We start from the raw sequence: 24,112 nt of genomic DNA, 5'->3' as shown, positions 1-24,112 counted from the left end.
GGAATTGAGCTGTCAGCTTTGCTTCGTTGCCTTGGCAACAGTGATGTTGTATGGAATTTTAAGCCATAATGGTTTTTTTTTTGAGCTGGAGTTAGTCGCAGCGATGCATGTCAAAAAGTGTTTTCATTTTAAAAACTTGTGCGTGGGTAGCTGTCCATTTCTGCTTTTGAGCTACGAGTGCAGGTATGTTTGAACTTGTAAACTGCTGCCTCGAAATGGAATGGCAAGTATGGAACCTTTGACCGTTTGTGCAGTTTGGTTGTGGTCAAACAACACCATCACCCAGTCAGTCGAAGCTATTGCCATTTTAAAATCTACTAAAGGGGCTATTAGTATCATGTCATCTATCACCGTATTGTTGGGCAGCACGGTAGCATAGTGGTTAGCACAGTTCCTTCACAGCTCCAGGGTCCCAGGTTCGATTCCCGGCTTGGGTCACTGTCTGTGGAGTCTGCATGTTCTCCCCATGTCTGCGTGGGTTTCCTCCGAGTGCTTCGGTTTCCTCCCACAGTCCAAAGATGTGCAGGTTAGATGGTTTGGCCATGCTAAATTGCCCTTGGTGTCCAAAAAGGTTAAGTGGGGGTTACAGGGACAGGGTAGGGGAGTGGGCTTGAGTAGGGTGCTCTTTTTGTAACGGCCGGTGCAGACTCGATGGGCCAAATGGTCCCCTTCTGCACTGTAAATTCTATAACTCTATGACCATGCCAATAAGAATGCCTTTAATCAGCCTCTCGCATGAGCTTGGGAGAGCCTTTTCAAAGCGTTGGAAGAAGCTATAATGTAGTAGGCACGGCTACATAAATCTTGGTCTTGATATTTTGTTCCTGCAGTGAAATTTGTCAGGTGCCTTAGTCGAGGAATTCCCATTGGATTCTGCCTTATCTTGAATTTTCTCCCAAGGTAGTTTAGCTGTGTTTCAGGGCATCTGTTGCAGAGTTTGACGGGAGGGTGTAGATTACTTGTTTCTTTTCCCAGAAAATTTGAGCACAGCAGTTTCAATAGTTGAAAGAAGGAGATGCGTGTGGAAGCTATATTTCATCACATTGGGCTTGGTTATGTAGACTGCCATTACACATGGAGAGTCTGCCTGAAAGACAAGTGCAGCCATCAATAAATTGTTGCTCAACGGCTACTTGTGATTTAACAAATATGCTGATGGTCCTCCAGTCCTCTATGGAGTGAAGACTGCACTCAACTTAAAATTAAAATGAAGAGTTCAAACTCATGCAGTAAAAGGAAATCAGTGTGAATTGAACAGATAGCGACTGTGACACCTATTCTGCTGTGAAATTTACAGTTAAATAATCTGCCCCTCTGAGGAATTTAGTTTCTCAACATTTACATTAAGCTTTATGGAACTACATTGTTGCATCTTTTACCAAAGCTCACAAACTTATCCAGCAAGTAGCTGAGCTGTAGAGGCCCAGCAGGCAAGGTCTGGGAGAGGGGTGTTGTACAAGGTACAAAACACTACCAGGGGTACAATGAAGGCAACAAGCATGCGCCTGATAAAGCGGCTTTGTGATGTGTGTGATGTCATTTCTGGTTGAGCCGTGTGAAAAAACTTGTTAATCTATGAGTACCAGTGATGTGAAGGACGGAGGGGTGGTGGTTGCTGAGGGGGTTTATTGGGGTAATAGGGGGCCAGAAACAAAAAAAGCACCAGCAACCTGGCCCTGCATAAAGGTTCCGGGTTTAACCTGCTGCCTGCATATCGGCACCCTAATAATAATAATAATGGGCTGGTTTAGCTCAGTGGGCTAGACAGCTGGTTTGTGATGCAGAACAAGGCCAGCAGCGTGGGTTCAATTCCCGTACCAGCTTAGCCGAACAGGCTAATGTGGCGACTAGGGGCTTTTCACAATAACTTCATACTTGTGACAATGAAAGGTTATTATTATTATTATTCCTTTTTGTCCTCTGGATTATCAGAGAGGAAAGGAACTGCAGTTTGCCTCAATAACGCTAAGATCAGGACCAGGTGCACTCGATCAATATCCATTAATCCCCCTCAGTAATGTGGTGACCAGAACCAAACACGCAATCCACTGTGGCCTAACCGACGTTGAATACAGTTTCAGTGTTACAACTCTGCTTTTATACTCAGTACCGCACCTAATCAAGGAAAGCATTCCATATGCTATCTTGACCACCTTGCCCCACCTGTCCTGTCATCTTCAAAGGCCTGTGGAAAGGAAATGCACTACCTCACTCACTACCTCAGCCCCTCTCAATATCTTCCTGTTTATTGAGTGTTCCTTTGCTTTGTTTCCTCGCCCCAAATTCATTACTTCACACTTTTCCGGATTGGATTTCATTTCAAATTCTCAGCCACATGGCCAATGTTTGTGCCGTCTGCAAATTTCCCAATCACGCCTCCCGGATTAATATATACAAAAACAGCACGGCCCCAACAATGAGTCCTGTTGAGCACTTCTGAAAACAGATTCTCATTTTGAAAAACACCCACTGACCCATTACCCTTTGTTTCCTGTCACTGAGCCAATTTTGGATCCACCTCGTCACCTTCCCCTGTATCCCGTGAGGTCTCATTTTTCTGACCAGACTGCCATGTGGGACCTTGTGAAATGCCTCACTGAAATCCATGTAAACAACAGAGGAAATAACCCTAACCCTTAATGCAATAGTGAGGAAGGATATTAGCTCCAACAATGCGGAATCTGTATGGGTCGAGCTGAGAAATACCAAGGGGCAAAAACGTTAGCGGGTGTTGTATGTCATAGAATTTACAATGCTGAGAGAGGCCATTCGGCCCATCGAGTCTGCACTGGCCCTTGGAAAAAGCATCCTATCCAAGCCCACACCCCCACCTTATCCCCATAACCCAACTTAACCTTTGTGTACACTAAGGGCAATTTATCATGGCCAGTCCACCTAACCCGCACATCTTGGACTGTGGGAGGAAACCGGAGCACCCGGAGGAAACCCACGCAGACACGGGGAGAACGTGCAGACTCCGCAAAGACAGTGACCCAAGCCGGGAATCGAACCAGGGACCCTGGAGCTGTGAAGCAACTGTGTACTATGCTACTGTGCTGCCCCCAAACTGCAATGGTGATGTTGGAAATGGCATTAAACATGAAATTAGTGATGCATCCTATAAAGGAACATCTGTAATTATGGATGATTTTAATCTGTCTTCATCAGTCCTCCTTACTACTTGCTGAAAAGATTCTGTTGAATTATTAAGACACTATCTTCGCCTGAGAGGACCATATTGAATATCCCTGATCAATCCGTGCCTTTCTAAGTGACAATCTATCCTGTCTCTTAGAATCCAATAATTTTCCCACCACCGAAGTCAGACTGGCCGGTCTCTTAGCTTTCTGGCCTATCCCCCGCACTCTTTTTAAAACATGGGAGAATTAACCGAGTCAATGTTTTTATAAAAGAGGAAAGGTGGAAAATTGGTCGAAAGGAGAATTTTTTTATAAATGTGACATTGTATGCCGTTGATATTCATCCTCCAAAGAAAATAGATGTCCCCGGGATTTCAACTAATTAAAACTAAAAATTTGGTTCTTCATGGCACCTTAATTTATTTTCTCGTAACGCCACACGTTTTGTTCAGTCTTATTGCGGGAAGCAGCGGAGGGGTGGGGGGGGGGGGGGGGAGGAGGGGGTGGGGGGGGGGGGGAGGAGGGGGGGGGGGGGGGGGGAGGAGAGGAGAGAGGAAGGCGGCCTGCACTGAAGGAGTGGAGAAAAATGAGCGGTTGCAACCAATATGGGGGCAGAGCCGAAAGATTTGAAAATTACAAATCGGGCAAGATTTTTACGAGCCTTTTATCGTAAGAGGGTTTTTTTTTTGAGCGTTCTCCGAAATGGGAGCGGTATTTAAGTCTAAGACTGCAAAGAAATCAATAAGAGAAGGATTGTTCATCAAGAGAGGTAGCTTCAGCCATGGAGTGGATGGAGAGTTGTGTTGGAGGCCAAAGGCAGCATGAGGCCACAAATGCTTGGAAGAGAACAAAGGATAAAGCTATCAACGTTAAGATGTGATGGCTTTTGATTAGACATTTCAGAAGAAACTAACCTTGAAGATAACTGGAGTTTCACAGCCCCGTCTAAGGCAGCTGAGATGAGGATAGAATGATTTAGCCATTACTCTGCGGAAGGTTGTGTGCACTGAAAACATATGGGCGAGTAGGGATTTGAGTGGAATCGGCAGAGGATCACATTTGGTCAATGAAGAAGATACTTTTTATTGAAAGGAAGGCTACTCCCTGGGTAGCTATTTTGATAGTTATATGACCCTTCAATTACAGCACAAGTGGTTTCAGTAGCAGCTGGGTAGCCATGGAAGATCATAAGATAACTCGTTTAAAAGCACAATACACAAATCCTTATTCAAAGTACGAAAAATTATGCGCCAGAGTATTCAAGACAGTATTCCAAGAGTGTTGTAAAATAAGAACAAGAGTATGCCATTCAGTCCTTTCACCTGTTCTGTTAGATCATGGCTGATCTGTTAATTTGCTCCATCATATCCCTTGATAACCTGATCTAACAAAAATCTGTCTATCTCAGTCTTGAAAATGTTCTGCTCCAGCTCTCATTTCATTTGGACGGAGGTAGTTCAGCTGCCAATTGTGTGAGAAAAATGCGGCCAGACTTTCATTCTTCAATAGTCTCTACTCTAAGTTTAAGATTAAATTTTACGCCCTTGTTCTGGTTTTCCCCACCAGAGAAAATACGTTCTCTCTCTCTCTCTCTGTTGTTAAAAACTATACTGATCATAGATTAGGCTAAATATTGATGTAAAGACAAGTTGCAGTCATTGGAAAAGTTGCTGGATGATCCTTAATATGAATGTAACATTTCCCAGAAGGAACAGATGTAGACACTGAGAATAAGATTAAGCGTTGACATGAATAGGAGTAAACCTGAATGGACGAGTAATCCAGCGGCCCAGAGTAATGTAATGGTGACGTGAGTCAGCCCTAAATTAGTGTGCAGTGAATCATGGAATCCCATCGGGATTAATTTTAATGCCAAGTTGGGTTCCTTCAAACATTTCTTGCCCAAATAAAAACAATGTACAAGTCAAAATACTGTACCGTAAATGTGCAGCACAGCACTGTGCATTCCGAGATGGACTAACTTATGAAATACATTGTTAAATATACAAATTCAATTATTTAAAAATATTTACAGCACTTGTTGTCACCTCAGTACACAGTGCTGTTGGATCGGCCTGTCTCCATCTAGTGATAGAAGTCGGCTGGTGCAGTTAGCAGCTATCACTACAGACCAACGTCTAAATGGAGCCCAGGGCTTAGTACAGGTTCAGGAGCAAAGCCAGAAGCAGGTATTGGTAGCCACTGAAGAACAGACCCCAAGGACTCTGATAAGAGCAGATGCCTGGGGGCCAAAGGAACATAGGGGAGTCAGCAAGACCGGGAGTAGGGGGAAGAGGCAATAAGGGCGAGAGTGGAAGCACTATGGGAAATATCATGTGAGTGGACAAGTCATAGAAGAGGAACTCTGGCAAATAACGTTAAAGTGAAACTGACGTTGAATTGAGATATTGACCTATATTAACCACATTGAAAGAGTTGATGTTAAACCAGGACTTAATGAAGTAATTAATATTAGTCTCTAGTTCCATTTTATTTCAGTTTCAGTCACAAATGAAGATTGAAAGAAATCAACATGTGGTTATGTTATTGTATTTACTTTCCCTCATCTAACAGGATGACAAGGGCTAAAGTCTGTATTACATGTTTTTGGTGCCTTGAGGGGGAGGGGAGGAACGTAGGGAAATGTGGTGAGTCCGATTTTAAAGAATCCTGATGCCCTAACTTCACCAACTTAGATTTTTAGCTATGCACAGTGAAAATGTTATAATAAATCATAATTAAATCCCAGGTGAGTTCACTCTTCAATTCAATGCAGCACAAGGAAGCAAAGAAGCACAGACTATCTTTCCACTAGCACAAATCCACCCCAAGAATAATACAATAAATGGAGCAGTTTGGGCTGAGGCTATTAATTCTATTGTTTTTCTATCGTTCACTAACGGCTGTTTTATCTGATGCTCTTAATGGTCAATCTTTATCTCGTATGTGTATTGGTGATCTGCCCTTCTGAGAATGTGTATCCAATTCTCCTCCCCCCTCCCCCCCTTGCACCCCCTCCCCCAATCATTCTAATAGTTTACAGAATTTGTTAGGCTGGCTAGTTTTCTCATCTTAATTTGACATGAGGCCCGGAAGAAGAAGGTAAATAAACTAGTATGCCAGAGATGCAGATTGGCCAGGTTGTTGTACGAGATGGCATCTGCGGGTGGAGCCAGTCTTTTAGAGATTTGCTTTGATTCAACACGTTTGCAGCTGTAGTCTTTTGAAAGTGCCCTAAACGTGCTGCAGAATCGAATATTGGGCCTATACTCGAATGTTTACACGTTAGCTTCTCCGCTACACTGCATGCTTGCGTCTTGCTGATTGTGAGCTTGTGTGTTGTGATGTTCAGTTTGACCTGCTGGTTTTACCTATAAAATTACCTGCGATGCAAGAAGATATTTTGATGGCTAGCATGGGATGATTTGGTTGTTGTGCATCATGATTCCATTGTGTTGTACAGTTTAGTTGGATTGTGGCAATCTTTCCCCACCCCCCCCACCCCCCCCCCCACCCACCCCCACACCCCGTCGTCTTTGTTGTGTTGAAGCGATACATTCTTTTACACTATGTTTTGAAAGGCAATGTCAAACCTGAGTGATCTTTGGTCCATTTTATTTCAGTGCAGTAAGTGGTACCTTCACAGTAATCCAGTGCTCACATCTTTAGAATGGCAATTGCAGCTGTTGGTGGACCCCCCTCCAGATGGAAAAGTAAAACTTAGTGTCTACGGTGCAACCCATTTATACTCATTTGTATTCCTGTCTGCTTATTAGAGAATCCAATACACTAATTTTCTGTTCATTTCTGTGTCATTTATTCAGTTTTGCCTTCTAACTCTACCCATTAAATGCCCTACATTTCTTGGGTTACCTTTTGCCATTCTGTACAGGTTTGTGGTGCGTGTGTGTGTATTTGACAAATGCTGTGACTAGCATTTTAATCCCCTGTGTTAGCCTGCAAATGTACATAACCAAAGGAATGCGTCAATAGTGGTGATTAACCTCAAAAGTCATATCAGTGGTACAGCGAGACTTTGGTACTCCATGTATCGTGGAGTGGTAAGAATCCAATCTTTACACTGCCATGCAGGCTACTGCCTAGTTATGCTGCTTGCTCCCCCCCCCCCTCCCCCCAATGAAGGGAGGAGAGCCTAATGTCACCTAATGACAGAGACTTTAATTCTGGTCACATATAAAGTGACTTTCAGCTGTAGGTTTTACACCATATTTGTAGGTTTGGGTGGAAGAAGGGTAGAAGGCAATAACATTTCAAGAGGGACATTCACGTTTGCTTAACTCCGTCTTTTCAAATTGATTATTTCACCCATATGATTTCTACAATCTGTTCCACTTTATTTTTGTTCTCTTATGTGGATAGTCCATCTGAGTGTTTCGTTGTTTTTGATTCCGATTTTCTTTTTTTTTCCAATTCTGTTTGTACTTTATAATAGCCCCTACGTGTCCTAAATCTTGATGTTAAATTGGGTTTTATAATGAGACACCTCTCCTTTTTTTTAAAGTTTGTTAGTGGCCTATTCAGAGGTTCCCATCTTCCGCCTGACATTAGGAAATTAGTTCCAAGTTTTGCAAATAAAGGAAAAATTTTAAACTATTTAACTTAAATTGGTTGTTTCACGACATTCCATTCTTTCTTGCTCTAAATCAGGCATTGCCTATTTTAAGTATAGTCGCCATACAAGCATGGAAAAGCCATATCTTCGTTGGAATTTTTTTGTTGAATAACTAATTTTATTTTCTCTCCATTTTGTCACAAGTTACATTTCTGGTGTGTGATTTTTATTTACAGCTTCCACTGCACTCAGTCCCGACCACCTAATGCCAGCAACATGTATGATCTCCATTCTCACAGCACATTGCCAAAAAACAAACCCACTGTTTTATCACCAAGACCAAATGTCTTTCTAACTTTTTTCTTTTGGCTCCTCTGCCCCACAGATCAAAGTGGTGAATGCGTTCCGTAGTTCCTTGTATGAGGGAATAGAAAAACCGGAATCTCGAAGCTCCATCCACAACTTCATGACCCACCCAGAATTTGGAATGGAAGATGATGAGCCTCGAATCCCACTGATTGATGAGACTGACGTAGAAATCAATGGACTTGCCAACTGTGCTGCTCCAAGCCCACCCAATAAGAATAACAATGCTGTTGACAGTGGAATTAGCCTACCCCTCACAGACGCTAGCAACTTTGCCTCACCCGCTCCAGGAAGCCCCCTACACAGTCTGGAGACATCAGTCTGACCCCCACCCTCCACCCCTCCTCCTCCCCCCGCCCCTCCTCTCCCCCCACCATCCCTCCTCGAGCTCCAAACGTTTGAACTTGCAGCTTTCACACTATTTTGTCTCGTCTTGCAGGAAGCAAAAAAATTGTATGTTAGATGGTAAATTGATGGGGATTCCTCAGATCCGAAAGCACCTTGTGTCGGATGAGGGGATGTTCCTGGCATTGTGCCATTCAAACAGGAAACACTACCTAAGGTTTAAAAACTGACCAGCCTGCCACGCCAGAAGAATGTACAGGATGATAATGGTTGAGAGTAATTTATAAAGGCTTTTAGTACTTTTGCCATCAGCAATTTGGAGCTTAAGAGACTTCAGGTTCGATTTATTTAAATTGGAAAGGCCACAAATTTCAATAATGGTAGTGATTTGGGAAAAAAAGGCTTTCACATATATTTCCTGGGGTTTCCAGTATGACGAACCAGATTTGATTCCGTAGTCCGGGTTCTATAAATGGGCGGCAGGAAGGAAAGACTTTAACTTATTTAAATTATCAATTGACAGCTGGATGTGGTTTGATTTTGACCAATTTCATGTCTTTGTTTGTAGCCAGCTGCTAAATGGCTTCCATCATTGCACTGAGTTACACAAGAGGCAAAGTCTCCTAAATTTTAATCTGCTGGATGTACGCTTGACATCACTTGTACTCTAAAACTTTTTTTGTCTCCTAGCAAGGCGTGGTGCATGTCCACGATAGACCGCCCGACGAAGCGGTCAGCAATGATGCTGGTCTCGATGGGAAAGCTGCTCCGAATCCTTCAGAAACAATCGTTAAGATCAGCAACTTTAGCCAATTTGGTGTGGACGGGAGGGGTGGGGGGGGGGGGGGGGGGGGGGGGGGGGGGGGATGCGCTGAGAGGGGGAGAGATTGTGTACTTGTATATTTTGGTTGAGCAGGACAAAAATGCCTGGTTTAATGGCTACTGGTGGCTGCCAGACTTGCAGCTTCCTGTTAAAATTGAGCGGCAGCAGAATTCAATCATTGTCAATATGCTGGTAGCGCGGCAACATCAGGTGCACACTGAAGCTGTGTTTTGTCCTCTGGCAAGGTGACCGGTGTCGGGGACAGCCTAATGAGGCAATTGTCAGTGATTCCTTCAGTCCCACAGCTGATATTACTGCTGTGCAGCAGTTACTTTAATCTCAATTTCTCAGAAGACCTGTGACCTTCTAAATTTCTTTTGATTTATACCTTTCTTCAATGAAAGAGGATAACCAATTTGGTAAGAATTTGGTTTGGAATGTGCATTTCAGGCAGCCTATTTGCTACTTTCATTTTAAATCTTGCTGTAAGGGCTGCAATCCCACAATGGTAGTATTTTCTGTTAAATTGTAATTTGGGAATCTATCTAATGATACACACACTTAAACTAGAATAGAATAGCTTAACTGGTCGGCAATGAGGTAAGCATAATGGCACCCAAGTATAAAGTGTGTAAAGTTCTCTCACAAACGTTTTTAAAAAGCATTAACAAACCTGCTGTATCATCGTGCTCCTTCCCTTACATAACCATTTAACCTGTTCACTTGCCTGTATCTGGTTTTGCACATGATACTTCCTCAAATATTGGCTATGCATTGATGTCTTCATAATTCTATGAAATCAATGACATTTAGCCAGCGTAGTGTTCTAAAATAAAGATCAACGGAATTTGCGATGGCTCCACAAAGGTTAAGTGAAGTTTCCAGGAAGGGGAGCGAATTAGTGATTAAGCATTCGGACATTTTGCTCCAGGTTGGTGAGCGGTTAGAAGCTCACAATATCACGGAAAGACTTAAGTGCAGAAATTTGAGTGAGGAGGGACCCTCTGTCCAGATCAGTTGCTTGAGACGGTGGAATCTTTGAAGATGCTGGCACCAGATTTTGTATTTAATCAGCTGCCTCAACTTTGGTTGAGCTTCAGCTTTTCTGAGGTATTTGTCCAGTGGGAAATTGTCAAACGTTACTCCCTTCCACTCCCATTGAAGTGATCACATCTGCACAGATAAAATGTACCACTGCATACAGGCAATATTTCTCAGCATTTTCTGAATTGAAAACTTTGAGATATTGGTATTTGTGTGTTTATAACCCTAAGATTATACAGATGCTTTGCTTTTCCGTTATACTAAGGGGGCAGTGGGATGGGGTGTCACATAGAACTGCCAAAATTAATTTCTGACGGCTGCTGTATTACGGTGTAAAGACAAAAATAAACTCTTTTAGTTCTCACTAAATGCTGAAGTTAGCAAGAGAGATGAGTTGTCGTTCATCTTTGATCATAAAATTGTACTCAATAAACCAACCAAAAAGGGATACCACAGCTTCAATATAAAATGTTGAGTTGATAAAGAATGTGACAGACCAGCTTTCACTTAATTATCTTTTCTTTTTTTAACCACCATGCACTAAGTGTATCCTTTGGGTTAACTTGTTTGTACCCAAACCAAAATCTATCCTGTCCACTTCTTGCCTGCAGAGCTGTTGAACAAAGCACATTGCATCATTTGTAGAAAAGATGGAACCTACAGCTGTTAATTATTCCAGATCCTCCACATGAATTCACTAGTGTTCAGACAATTCGGCTTTGTCACAAAGTTTCATTAGATGCATTTCCGTTGCCATTGCATTGGAGGGAAGTTGAGAAGGGTCTATAGTGATATCAGATGAGAGAAACTGTCTTTGTTGGTAAGTAAGAAATTGGAGAATGTAAATTGAGCAAACCCTCATGGAAACATGTACATATACCGTACATAATTTTGCGACTGAACCTTACCAGCAAACTGAAACCTTTAGCCCTCTTTATTTAATCCTGTGATGCTGAGTGTTTGTGGCTTCTGGCTGGATTCTGAGCCTAACTGGAAGAGCCTAATAAGTAGATGCCGTAAATCATTTTTACATTAAACCTTTTCACTTTATTTGCTTAAAGATTTCACTTCCAAGTGGCATCATGTAATCGGTGACTTTTTCACGTAAGCACCCCACTTGCTCTGCAACCTCTGCTCGCCGATTTTTTCTGGCTGCTGAAGGTGCAATGACTAACCTGACTACTGAGCTACTGTTGCCTCATTTAAGAATCTTTTTTCTTTTTAAGAAAAGCCTTTGAATTTACTTATCTCGACCTTGCAGTAGAGCCCTGAGTCACACTATATTTATTTCCTTTCAAACAAAATGTCCTTGCGTATTTCATCGCTGATTTGAACAGATAACATTTGCAGTGAAATCTGTATGGCTGTCCCTGCTGCAATGGTTTTATGGTCTTGTAGTCTCAAGTTCCCACCGAGGCGATAGGGAAGTAGCTGGGTGTCTGTTAAAGGTAATGCTGCTTGAAACTGCAGTTTGAAGTTCTCAACTTAATTAATTAACTCATCTTTAATGTCTGCACTTGTATTAATGTTATGTTATACTATAGGTCCTAATCTCTGTAAAGATGGCCAGAGTGAATAGACACTAACTGAGGTCTGAATCAGCAGCTGTAATATCCACATCTGCTGCAGTCAAATAGTGTAATATATGTTAGTTTTTTTTCAAGCCTGACTACTTGGAGTGTGTCTGAAGCAAAAGTTCATTATCCAAATCTTTGAGCTCCATAGGGTTTAAAATCTCTAATCTTGAAGAGATGTGGATTGGTCCGAGGAGGACCAAAAGTAAAGCCAGTGGGGTCTCTGTCGTAAGTTTTATTTTAGGGATGAATCGGTGCAATTGCACCAGCAGTAAGGCATTTTCATAATCAAATGCTTCGAGAGAGCAGCTGTTCTGTGCTGAGGGATTCCAGAATGAAGGAAGCAAGTCAATAAGTTAACATGATGGTTCATATCAAAAATGTCGTCATTATAAAAATGACATTTTGTGCACAGGAAGTTCAAGGGGATATTATGGTTAATCTAGCTTTTGGATTGAAACGTTGGTAGATAGCTTCAAATCTGTGGGAGAATTAGTCTTTGGTGCCTGTTAATTGCTGTATCTAGAAATAATTTTCAGGAACTTATCAATACAGACAATAGCACAAGGGTTGTCATCTGCTGCCCCTATAAAGGTAGCCTATGTGAGACAAATGAGTCCTGTTCTGAAGAAAAAGCCAAGCATTCTGTTGCTGAATGCAGTTTTCAGGTGTGTAGGTTAATTTCCCTCTGTCATTATTCAACTGACCTTTAAGTATTTCATTTTAGTACATCACATGGGTCAAGAGTTGACACTCATCTTCCACTGCAGTTACTATCTGTGCATTTGTACACATCCACAGCGCCACAGAGGAATTACGATCATTGATTACAGTTGTCTGGTGTTGTTCAAAAGTCTTTCATGTACATGAGGCTTATTAGCAGTTTATTCTTGTGTGGGTTTGCACTTTTATGTGACCTCACTATAAAGCAATGTGGACAACAAATTGTTGCAATATTTATGATGGATTTTCTTTCTCTTATTTAGAGCATTCATCTGCTGGAAAGCTTAAAACAACAGACAGCATATGGACTTCTGGTTAGATTATGTTAGTGAGACTGTCGGAATAAAAACAATTGCCAAACTTTTTCAATTTTGTTTTCGGATATTCAAAGCGAGGACATTCTTCACTTTAAGATCTCTGAAATGTCAGGTGAAGCCACGTGCCTCCGCAGCTTAACCTGGGGTTTCCCTCCATCTAACAGTGCCCACAACGTGAAGCTTCGTTGATTGGCAAAAAGAGCTGGTTCGTGATTAATATTCAAACTCCAGTCTCATTTCCTAACTGCTATTTTTCACCATGGGCTGAAGATGTTTTAACATCAGCAGCTGGCACCTTTTGATGGTCCGGCATTATTGGAACTTTGCTACTCCTGCTCAATAAAATTGAAGCCCCCGGTTAAAATCTTCGAATTTGCATCCAACTCTGTTGAGATGCAGGTTTTAAACAGAATCTTAGACTTTTTCTCTAATCTCCTTCCCCAGCCCACTCACCACCGCTAGTGTCTGTCAGCCTGCACGACAGATCACGTCGAGTTGAAACGGATTGCTCCTGATCTGATCTGACCTGACTTCTCTCCCACCCTTCGATCTTTCCGGTGCGTACCTGAGATATTAACACACTGACCTCTCCAACTATTATATATCACTACTCTATTTCCCTGCATACAGACAGGTCTCCTGTGTAAAAGACCTTAAACCATGGCAAAAGTGAATTTCCAATTCCAATAGAAGAGCTATAAAATTGTCAAGCCCCTCAGGAGTGCAGATTGATTGGTAATTTGTCTTCAACAAATAAATTAATCATAATTTTTTATAAAGCCTCCGTTGATATCCTGTACGTTGGCCGCATCATGACTTTGGGATAAACCAGTTGCCGGCTGCTCAGAGTGTTTAATGTTTAATTTAAAACAATATACCTTTATAGATTAAATTAATTTTATGGGAAGTGTGCAATTCCGAACTGTGATGTATTCATGCAAGTCACGCGGGGGCTGAAACTTTCCTTTAAATCGGTCATTTCTATAATGAACTAAACTGATGGTGTGTTCATTCACTCTTGTTTAGAAACATGTCAGTTTGAATCGATATCTACCACCCTTCCCACTGCAATTCAGATTCAAGTTAATGGGGCTGGCTGCTTGATGAGGGGCATCTGTACATCACTGGGTAAGACAGGAGAGGCAAAACTAAACACAAATAAAAATAGTTCATAGGTCCATATAACGTAGCTTTATTTTCTTGGTTAATTGTGGGCTGCCTTACGAAGCAAAATGAGAGCAGTATTACACAGTGTTCTGTTTAGAACATCTGTTCAATACCTATCATTGGCAGAGTGATAACTGCCAATATTAAACAATAAAAGACCTTTGATTCCACTAAAAATCTGGATTTATTTTAACATGGAAAGGGATGCATTTTCACAGTTTTTGGGACCACAGATATTATAAACTTTTTAAAACTGTGCATTAAAAAGCGTCCACAATCCCCATCTTCCCTAATACCTTATCATCTAGTCGGGTAAGCTGCTTGAAGAATGTACATTTTAATTACCATTTTCCCAGAGGTATGGTCTTGTGGAGCAAGTGATTGTGCGGGCTGACCTTGCTCGGTAATAGTAAATGATGGATAGATGTGAAGAGCCAGGCAGTGCTGGCACAGTTGTGATTGTAGACTACCAGTTTTCTGACAGCTTTTTGAGAAGTTTTGAATCAACCTTCACCTGGCCCAGATTTTTTTTTGATGTTTAAAGTATATATATTATTTTATATATATATATATATATATATAAAGATGCATCTGGATGTTGTCTGCGTGGGTAAGACTTTTTTCAAACAAAGTTAAAGCTTTTTCTGTGTGCCATTTATGTTGCTTATTAGCAACAAGCACTCAAACCTTGTCAAGCCATGCTTAAAATTAAAGATTATGGGATTTAAGAAGAAATCTACCAACAAACTTTGACCTCTTCATCGTAGAAACACTTGTATGATTTTAGACAATTCTAAAGTTAGTGAGTTAGAATATAGGACACTAAAACTTTCTCTGCTTTAAATTTGATAGTAACTTGGGCAAAGTAAATGACGGACACTTCCTTTGTTTAATCTCTTTCATCTTTGCTACGAATATCCTTCCCGTATGCTTAATTTTTTTGAAGCCTTTGTTTTAAGCGGGAAAGAAGGTTCGCAAAAATTTGAGGCAACGGATTATGCAACGGGATATATGCATGTTCGTGTCACAATACAGAGTCATCACCTTGGTAACAAGTCCTTGATTTGATAATTATTGATAGACATTTTTATTTCCTATCTATAGACAGTCACTTGGGACATATTTGCTATCATAATAAAGTTGTGCTCATTTCTGAAGTTTTTTTATATACGTTTTGTTGATCTTAAAATTTTGTCTGAGAATTTTGCTTTTGTGTATAATTCCATTTCTATATATAAAATGTTCAGTCTTCTTGGCTTAATTTAAAGTGAGCAACACTAGAAAAGTTTTAAAAAACACACTATGGCTTAAGTTATTGAATAAAATGTATGGTGCTGTAGCTTAAAGGTATATATCCTGTTCGATGATAAGTTTAAAAAATAGTGCAGCTTCGCTATCTTATGCCTTGAAAGATGGGATACTTATTAACTCTATTGTGTGTGCCCTTTGTGTGTGTGTGTGTGTGTGTGTGTTGTGTCTCTCCATGAAGCGAGCAGCAGATTTGGGTGCAATTTCAAACGCACATTACTAAGGAGTTGTGTAATATCTTGGTTGCCTTTCTTCACCTTTTGATTTAGGAGCTAAGGGAATCCTGTTAATAGAATACATCCAACTCTTCTGCCTCCACAGTTTACCATTTTCAAGGGAAAAAAAATGTTCCAAATGTTCTCAAAGTATAAATGCTGAATGAAAAAGGCAAAAGTGTTGCATCAATTTCTCTGTGTCTTGGCGACATTCGTGTAGTCCACTTTCATCCGATTCAATGGGGCTTGTTCTCGGTTGAGAATGCACCGTGGTATAAAGAAGTAAAATAAGACTTGGAAGGAAGTCTAGTGATGCAATTCCATTGCACAAGTGAATGTAGAAAATGTATTTTTTGGTTCTGGACAATTCCATCCTTCAATAAATACACTAGTGAAGCTAAACTATTTCTTTTAAAGCGAAAGAGAGCAAGATTATGAAATATCCAGTAGCTAGTGTAACACACACTGGTATTTTTGTAAAAAAAAAGAAAAACTTTAAGAAAAAATTTAGAAAATGACTGAATAATTATGTGGTATGCATGACTTACTGTGGTGGATCAGAGCAATATGTACCCTGGTGTGTTTGCCACATTAGAGTTCAGCTTGAAGTGCTGATGCTTTATCTTGCATTTTGATATTTTTCTCTTATTACCAGTGACATAACCTCTATGTAAAATGTTTTGCATGTATTTATATGGTTCTTGTGATGGAATGATTAGTCTAAACAGCTTCTTCCAGAACACACAACAATCTGACTAGTACGTTCAGTTGAGAAGCAAAGACACAATTTTAAAAAAATTGGCAATGATTTATCAAACCTTAAATGCGTGATTCTAGAAGCTTCAGAGTATTTTTTTACAAGCAGCCTGCATTTGTGAATCATGAAGAATAATGTATCCTGCAATCTTTGTGTATTAAAAGAAAAGAATAAATATTTCTCCATCAGTTGTTTATGGATAACTTTTTTATCCTGTTGTAAATAAAACTCATTTTTTTTGTTTATTTTGAACTATGCAAATGGGGTCCGTAACTGTTTTCTTTTTATTTTCTCTTCAGTTGAATCTGTGTTTTGGTGGAATGTGTCTTGTTTTGGATGATGTGTAAACCATTTTGTAGTAAATGAACATGTGGAATGCAGTCTCCTTTTCCTGTCGAGCAAAGTTCAGACAAAGATGTCGATTGAGTAAATACAAATAAAGAATCTGGGGGAATGGAAACCTATTGTGTGTCTCAGTTACTAGTGGGCTGTGCCCTGGATCCGGTGGCTGCTTTAACTTTTGTGGCTAGAAACTGAATGTTTTGTACTTATCGGCTGAGCGTGACTGGCAGCAAAAGTATCCAATTTGCCTAAAGCTTTGACAAAGAGGCATCCAGACTCGAAGCGTTAGCTCTGTTCTCTCTCCATAGATGCTGTCAGACCTACTGAGATTGTCCGGCATTTTCTATTTTTGTTCCAGTTGCACATTTTGGTTGTGCTAGCAGCCGCTGCGCCCTCATTTCTAATGCAGTTAATTAGAAGTAATCTAAGCAAGATTACTGGAATCTGAAACAAACAATGCTGGAAGAAAAAAAAACCTCAGCAGGTCTGGCAGCATCTGTAAGGAGAGAGAAGAAAGTTAATGTTTTGAGTCTGTTTGACTTCAGAGGGAGGGGGAATCCATTAGAAACTATACTGTATCTGGATGAGACTGCAACAAAAGGATAGCAATCTGTTTTTTTGCATTCAGACAAAAATATATGGGATTTGTTTTAAATGGGTTAAGATGGAAGAGGAGCGGTCACAGTCTCAAGTTGAACTCAACGTCGGAGCCTGAGTGACTCCCAATTCCCTCCCTACAAGATGCTGGCGGACCGCCTGAGCTCTCCCACCCATTCGCTATTTAATAGGAAGAAATATGACTTGAGTAATTTGTTGGTTATAACCTAAATATTGTGCAGTGGGACACAGTTTAAGTGAAATAAAGATGAAATGCTGGAAATACTCAAGTGGGTCAAAGCAGCGTCCTGAGAGTCAAGAGCTTCAGGTCTGTGACTTTGCGACAGAACTGGAATGTGGGGGGGGGGGGAAGAAGACCCAAACGAAAAGTCTGTGATAGAGTGGAAGATGGGAGAAGATTAAATAACAAATAATCGTCTTGCAGAGCCAAAGGAAGTGGTAATGGGACAAGAAAAGAAATAATAGCTGTACCTGGAAAAACAGAATTGTTACAGAAGGAGGTATGAGCGGCAGAATGATTAAAAGCTGCCATCCAAAAGCAAAATACAAGAGAAATACACATGCCAGGCCAAAATGTGTAAAGAAGAGGGAATAAAATAGAGGTAGAGATTACAGTCTGAAATAGGTCAACTCCATGTTGAATCCGGAGGATTATAAAGTGCAGAATCTTGGCCTTATGTTGAGGTTCAATAGAACTCTGCACGAGGGTTAAGATGAGAGCAAGATAGAAAATTGTAATGACCAGCCAAAGGTGGCTCAAAGGCTTGCAAATTACACCGAGATATTCCACAAAGTGGTCACCTCCAACACAATATATGAAAATGAAAATCGCTTTATTGTCACGAGTAGGCTTCAAATGAAGTTACTGTGAAAAGCCCCTAGTCGCCAAATTCCGGCGCCTGTCCGGGGAGGCTGGTACGGGAATCGAACCGTGCTGCTGGCCTGCTTGGTCTGCTTTAAAAGCCAGCGATTTAGCCCGGTGAGCTAAACCAGCCCCTAGCTAAACCAGCCCCTGGTTAGGGGATAAAAGAAAATTACTGCGGTTGCTGGAATCTGAAACAAAAGAGAAAATGGTGGAAAATCTCAGCAGGTCTGGCAGCATCTGTAGGGAGAGAAAAGAGCTAACGTTTTGAGTCTGATGATTCTTGGTCAAAGCTTAAATTGAGCTTTGTCAAAGTAGAGCTTTGACAAAGAGTCATCGGACTCGAAACATTGGCTCTTTTCTCTCCCTACAGATGCTGCCAGACCTGAGATTTTCCACCATTTTCTCTTTCACCTCCAGCACACACCCTTGCTTGGCTCTCTAGATAGCTTGAGGAACAATCCCTCATCTTTAAAGGCCAACTTCAACTGGTTCAAATAGATTCATTCTTGTCTGAGTCAGAATTTTCTAAATTTAAGCCCCAAAATCTGAGCATAATCTGGGTTGATGCAATAATTTTGAGTACTGAGGGACTTGCTCTACTGTTAGCGATGAAATGTTAAACTGGGTCTCCATATGCTTATTTCATTCCAAATCCTTTGGCTCTATTTGAGTCCCAGTCTCCTGACCAATGTCTCTACCTCACTGATGCCAACAAATACACTCAACATCTCATTGTTATGGGATCAATGGCAACGCCATGGTTAGTGGTTGAAAGTAATTTGCTATAGCCCAAGTGACGTAAAATTATACTCTATATAAATGGAAATCTTCTTGTGTTTTGTGGTAACTTGGCCACAAAAAAGTCGAAAACACTCCTTTCAAATAGACAAATAACAAAGTTTAAAACACAGTATAGACTCATAAACGGCAGCAGCTAGTTAAACATCAAAATAACAGTTACAGAATAGAATCAGCACTAATGGCAGTCATAAATATATACAGGTAACAACAACCAATAACGTCACAGCACTGCATAATCATAACTCCTTTAACCCCCCAACCACTGTAAATTTTAATCCCCCTTCAAGATGAAACGCAGTGAAACTAATGCCTTAAGTAGCCATCAGTCTTCAGCAGCTCTGCGACTATAGTGTGATCGGTGCGGTAACACTGGTGACTCCGTCAACTCCTCTTCCACTTCACCCTTCATGGCTTTGGGCACTGCTTTCTGTTGGAAAAAGCAAGGTATAGCCTGAGAATCCACCATTTACCGTGAAAGCCTCAGGATATTTTGAATGATATCTCCAGTCACTTTTCTGGCTATTTCTGAATGATAATCCCGTCACTTTTCTGGATATTTCTGAATGATAATCCCCTGTCACATTTGTGTAATTTATCTCATCCCAGTTCAACTGAAGTTTGCTGAGCCAGTTACGCCCAAGTAGATTAAGCCCAGGCTCTTCTGCTACCAGGAGCCGTGCTCTTGCTTCTTGGCTGTTTATTAGCAATGTCCACCTCTGTAGCTCAAAGCAATGGTTTAATTTCGCCGGTGTACATCCAAAGGTTGAGTCCTGCCAGAGTGAGAGCTGGCACCTCCTTAGAGTCCCAAATCTCCTCACTGATTACTGATGCTGAGACTCTTGTGTCCACCTCCATCTTGATTTTCTGTCCATTTACCTCTATTATAACATAAATAGTGCTCCTCTGCCTGGTCTAACTTTCCAAGTGATCTGCCGTCGACTGATGCTTCCTTGCATTTGAATGAGCCAGGAAAGGTCCACTGCAGGACCAAATACTCCAATGAAGTGGAGTAGCCAGTCCAATCTAATATCAGTGGGTTTGCTGGCAACTGTCTGGCAGCATTCTGTACTGTCCAGAAGAGTAAGAAGAGACTTTCTGAAGACCAGTAAAGAGCGATGGGGGGTGGTGGTTACTCATCGGTTACAACAGTCTGAATGAAGGGCAACACGGTGGTGCAGTGGGTTAGCCCTGCTGCCTCACGGCGCTGAGGTCCCACGTTCGATCCCGGCTCTGGATCACTGTCCGTGTGGAGTTTGCACATTCTCCCGTGTTTGCGTGGGTCTCGCCCCCACAACCCAAAGATATGCAGGCTAGGTGGATTGGCCACGCTAAATTGCCCCTTAATTGGAAAAAAATAATTGGGTACTGTAAAAAAAATTTAAAGTCTGAATGTGACCACCAGCCATTATCTCAGACCAGCAAATGTTCTGTTTTGATGAACAGAATTTATATTGGAGAACATGGTAGAGGGACGGATTTTTTTTTTTTCTTGCTTCATCAGTTGTTTGCAATCCAGAACACAGATTTTCTTCTGCACATTTTCTCAAGTTCACAAAAGTATCAATCACATCATCGTAGGTAAAATCTTGTAAGGATGCATTTTCAATTGTTAATATTGCTGAATTTGTCAAATGTTCCTGACCAATTGTACGTCACAGATTGTTTTTCATTTTTCAATAGAGAAAAGAACATTCACTTGAAGCGTTTGTGAGAACTATAGATAAAAAGGTCTTCAGAATGGTTTCCACATTTGGAAAGGTTGCCTGCAAACCATCATGCACAAGTCTGTACAAATCAGCTTGTGCTCTCAAAATACAGAGCTCATTGTCGATTAAATTAATGAATTGTTTCACTTCATCTTCAAAAACAATTGTGTCTATGTCAATTAACCCATTACTGCTGCGGCTCTTGGCGTTCTCATCCAAACTTTTGTCGAAAAGTGCACACAATTTTCAACAGTCTTCTTCAGAGATTCACTTTTACTCTGCAATTGCACCATTATTGTGTCACAAATAACTGACAGTCTCAACAATGATCTTCTCTTTCCTTTTTTAGGTGATTTCATTGCCTCTAATTTGATCAAAAAATAACTTCAGCATCAGAGAGACCTGTATTCTTAATGTTAGTGTCTCTGCTTCCACTGAGGTACAGTTAGTTTGAACTTGCATGACAAAATGTCTAACTGAGGCTAACAATTATGAAGTGTTCTAAAACGTTGCACCAATATTTTGCAGCATTGCTGCCAACATTACTTATTTGAAGTAAACGGTTCCACAAAATAGTAAAGGACGGGTTACTGGGTTACGGGGATAGGATGGAAGTAAGGGTTTAAGTGGGTCGGTGCAGACCTGATTGGCCGAATGGCCTCCTTCTGCACTGTATGTTCTATGTTCATCCAAGATTGAAGCACCAGCAAACCTGACACCCCAAAAATGGCCACCAGCTGACATGGGTCCATGTCTACCTTCAGTATCTCCAACATGGTATTGAAGAAAGAGGCCCAAAAGCTTATCAACTTGGGAAAGCACTAGAACATTTGTGTGGGGTTAGTCAGGCCCCGAGGGCAGCACTAGCGCTTAGCCTCAACCCCGGAGAAGACTCCACTCAGCCTAGGTCTGGTCAGGTGCGTCCTGTGCAAAGACTTGAATCAAACTCAGCCGAGCACGAGGATGTAGAGTTGACACTGTGGACGGCCCCACTCCACACCTCGCCATCAAGAATGGGAATCAATTTGCCCTCCTATTTCATCCTCCACTCCCTCAATGGAGCAGAGTCCGTTGGAAGGCTATGGTCATATATGTCCAAACCAGACCCCTGTTCTGCCTAGCCAGAGTCAAAATCGTCTTCAACAGGGAAAAGAGCGGCTCCAGGGGAAAGCCTTGCATGAAAAATCACAAATTTGAAAATATATGACGAGACCAGAACCAGGGAGTTGGGATTTCTCAGCCAACTTCTCAAAACTAGGGAACCTCCCTTCCACAAACAGGTCGCCGGACCCTTCCCCCTTCCAAGGCTTAAACGTCGGTCCAAACCAGCTGGAAAAGATGGTCATTGCAGATGGAGGCTAGCAAAAGACAGCCAGCAGAGGGTGAAATGTTGCCTGAACTGCTTCCAAGCCCTCAGGATGGAAACCGCCACTGGATTCGAGCAAACTCTCATCGGAGAGAAATGCAACTGTGCCGTAACTATTGCCCAAAGACTAGAAGCAGAGCAGGAGCTTGAGTCCATTTGTCCCCATATGGAACTGGGGGTCGCTAAACCCCGATGCCTTCAGGCTCCCAGACGGCCTATGTCTCTTTGGAGTAAAACCCCATGGATTCTGGGTGTCTCACCGCCCAAGGAGGACATCAATTGGTTGACTTTAGCAAAAAAGGTCTCTGGGAGAAACTGAAAGAGAAATAAAAATCTCGGGAGCACGTTCATTTTAATAGTCTGAACCCTACCCGCCAAGGACAGGGGAGGTTATCCCACCTCTGCAAGTCTGTTTTGATACTGCCCACAGATTAGCGTAATTTATGAAAGTCAGTATCCTAAGACTGTGACCCTTTGCTGTAGACCTCCCCAGCCAGACAAACATCATCCAGCCTGTCTGGCCCTGTCAGAACTTTATAGGTATCAGTGAGATAAGGTGATAACAGCCTGCCGTCTGGTTGGCAGCAATATGCCACTTGAATGGAGATGAACTCCTGCAGGCAACGAGACCTGGGACACACCAAGATTGTCAATATGGTCACGGTTAAAGAGCTTTTCCCTGGATATTTAAATATCATTTCTGAATGCAATCTCATCCTGACAGAACAAGTAGAATGAAGAGTCTGTACCTACAAAGGGAATCTGAATAGGAAATCTGAATTTAATCTTCTCAGTTGGATACAGCTTTTATGGTAGTCTCAGGAAAGGAAATTGGTCTTGTACAAGAACATTTGTAATTCCCACCTTGAAATTTTAAAGAGAACTATTAAGACTCCAAGCTGTATTCCAAAGTAATTTTGCCCATTTTAACTATCAAAAATAAAAGAATCGGGGTGTTTTCCTGTTGCAATTCCTACCTCTTGCTGCTATAAAGTCATACTTGGTTATTGTCTTAATGTGTGGCATATTAAGGGCAGGTCCCAGGTAACCCCAATATTAAACCTTGGACCTCATTCTAGGGGAGTCCGTGTGATGTGAACAGCCAGGTGACCAGAGACCAAGATCTGCCAACATGGTAAGTGAAGCTGGGAGTCAGGAGATGGGAGGCCAGATTGAGGATAGTGCGGGGTGTTAGATTCTTGAATTCAGAAGAAGCAACATTTGGGTATGGAAATTTCAGAAACTTGCAATGTTGGTAGCAGGTGATTCAGATCAGATTTAACTGGGCACAGCAGCTACTGTCATTGGTGGCAATCCTGCAATGGAGTTCAGATTGTCCGATGAAGGGTCAATTCACCTGAGGAAGGAGCTGTGCTCCGAATAGTGATTCAAAACAGACCTGTTGGATTTTAACCTGGTGTTGTAAGACTTCTTACTATTTTAAAATTGGCCCTGGATGCTTTTTTACTCATTTTCCCATTGCGTTCAGAAATTCTTACCCTCTTCCTCCCCTCGATGTTGAGCAGTTTATTAAGTCAGTAAACACCCAAAGACGCATGGCTGAATAATTAGCCAGTGTATTTGAAAATTTGTGCATCCAGCATTTTTGAGCTAGTTCTGAAATATGGAAGTCATTATGAATATCTTTTAAATAGCAGAATATGTATTTCATTACCCTTTAAATAAATCCCTGGACAGATCTAGGAAAACACAATTGAGTGAGACGATGGACGGGATTTACCAGCTGTTCATGTCGTCGGGACATTCCAGTCCCACGCTGGCGCACGTGTCCCCCGGCGTCGAGGGGTGCAGTTAACAGGAAATCCCGTTGACAACAGCGGCACCGGTAGATCCTGCTGGAGGGCCGTCTCCACCACTGGAAAACACGCAGTGGGGTGGTCAGTAAATCCCACAAAGTATCTGGATATTCCTCACTCTCTCCTTGTGCAATACAACCCCGGGGGGTTGAAACTGTTATTTCACTGGTATTGAGGACTGGTGCTCTAATGTTTTAATGCAATATTGATTTAATGAACAGCCAATTTAATAAGAGCCAATGAAT

At 41.6% G+C, this 24,112-nt stretch overlaps 1 protein-coding gene across 8 annotated transcripts in view; it reads left to right on the top strand.

The window, feature by feature from the left end:
• The window catches only part of LOC119978753 (plasma membrane calcium-transporting ATPase 1-like), a 277,686-nt gene extending 268,436 nt beyond the window's left edge, over positions 1–9,250 (top strand). For 6 of the 8 annotated variants that reach the window (XM_038820612.1, XM_038820609.1, XM_038820605.1 and 3 more), the window contains one exon: positions 8,099–9,250. In XM_038820612.1, coding sequence (XP_038676540.1) covers positions 8,099–8,404 — 306 coding nt within the window. In that variant the 3' untranslated portion in view covers positions 8,405–9,250. The remainder of the gene's footprint in view (positions 1–8,098) is intronic. The other 2 variants (XM_038820611.1, XM_038820610.1) reach the window with 1 other exon arrangement.
• Positions 9,251–24,112: the final 14,862 nt, after the last annotated feature.

Source organism: Scyliorhinus canicula, chromosome 15, assembly GCF_902713615.1.
Source record: "Scyliorhinus canicula chromosome 15, sScyCan1.1, whole genome shotgun sequence".
Lineage (NCBI taxonomy): Eukaryota > Metazoa > Chordata > Chondrichthyes > Carcharhiniformes > Scyliorhinidae > Scyliorhinus > Scyliorhinus canicula.
The sequence above is the reverse complement of the archived record's forward strand: the minus strand, read 5'-3'. Positions and strand labels throughout refer to the sequence as shown.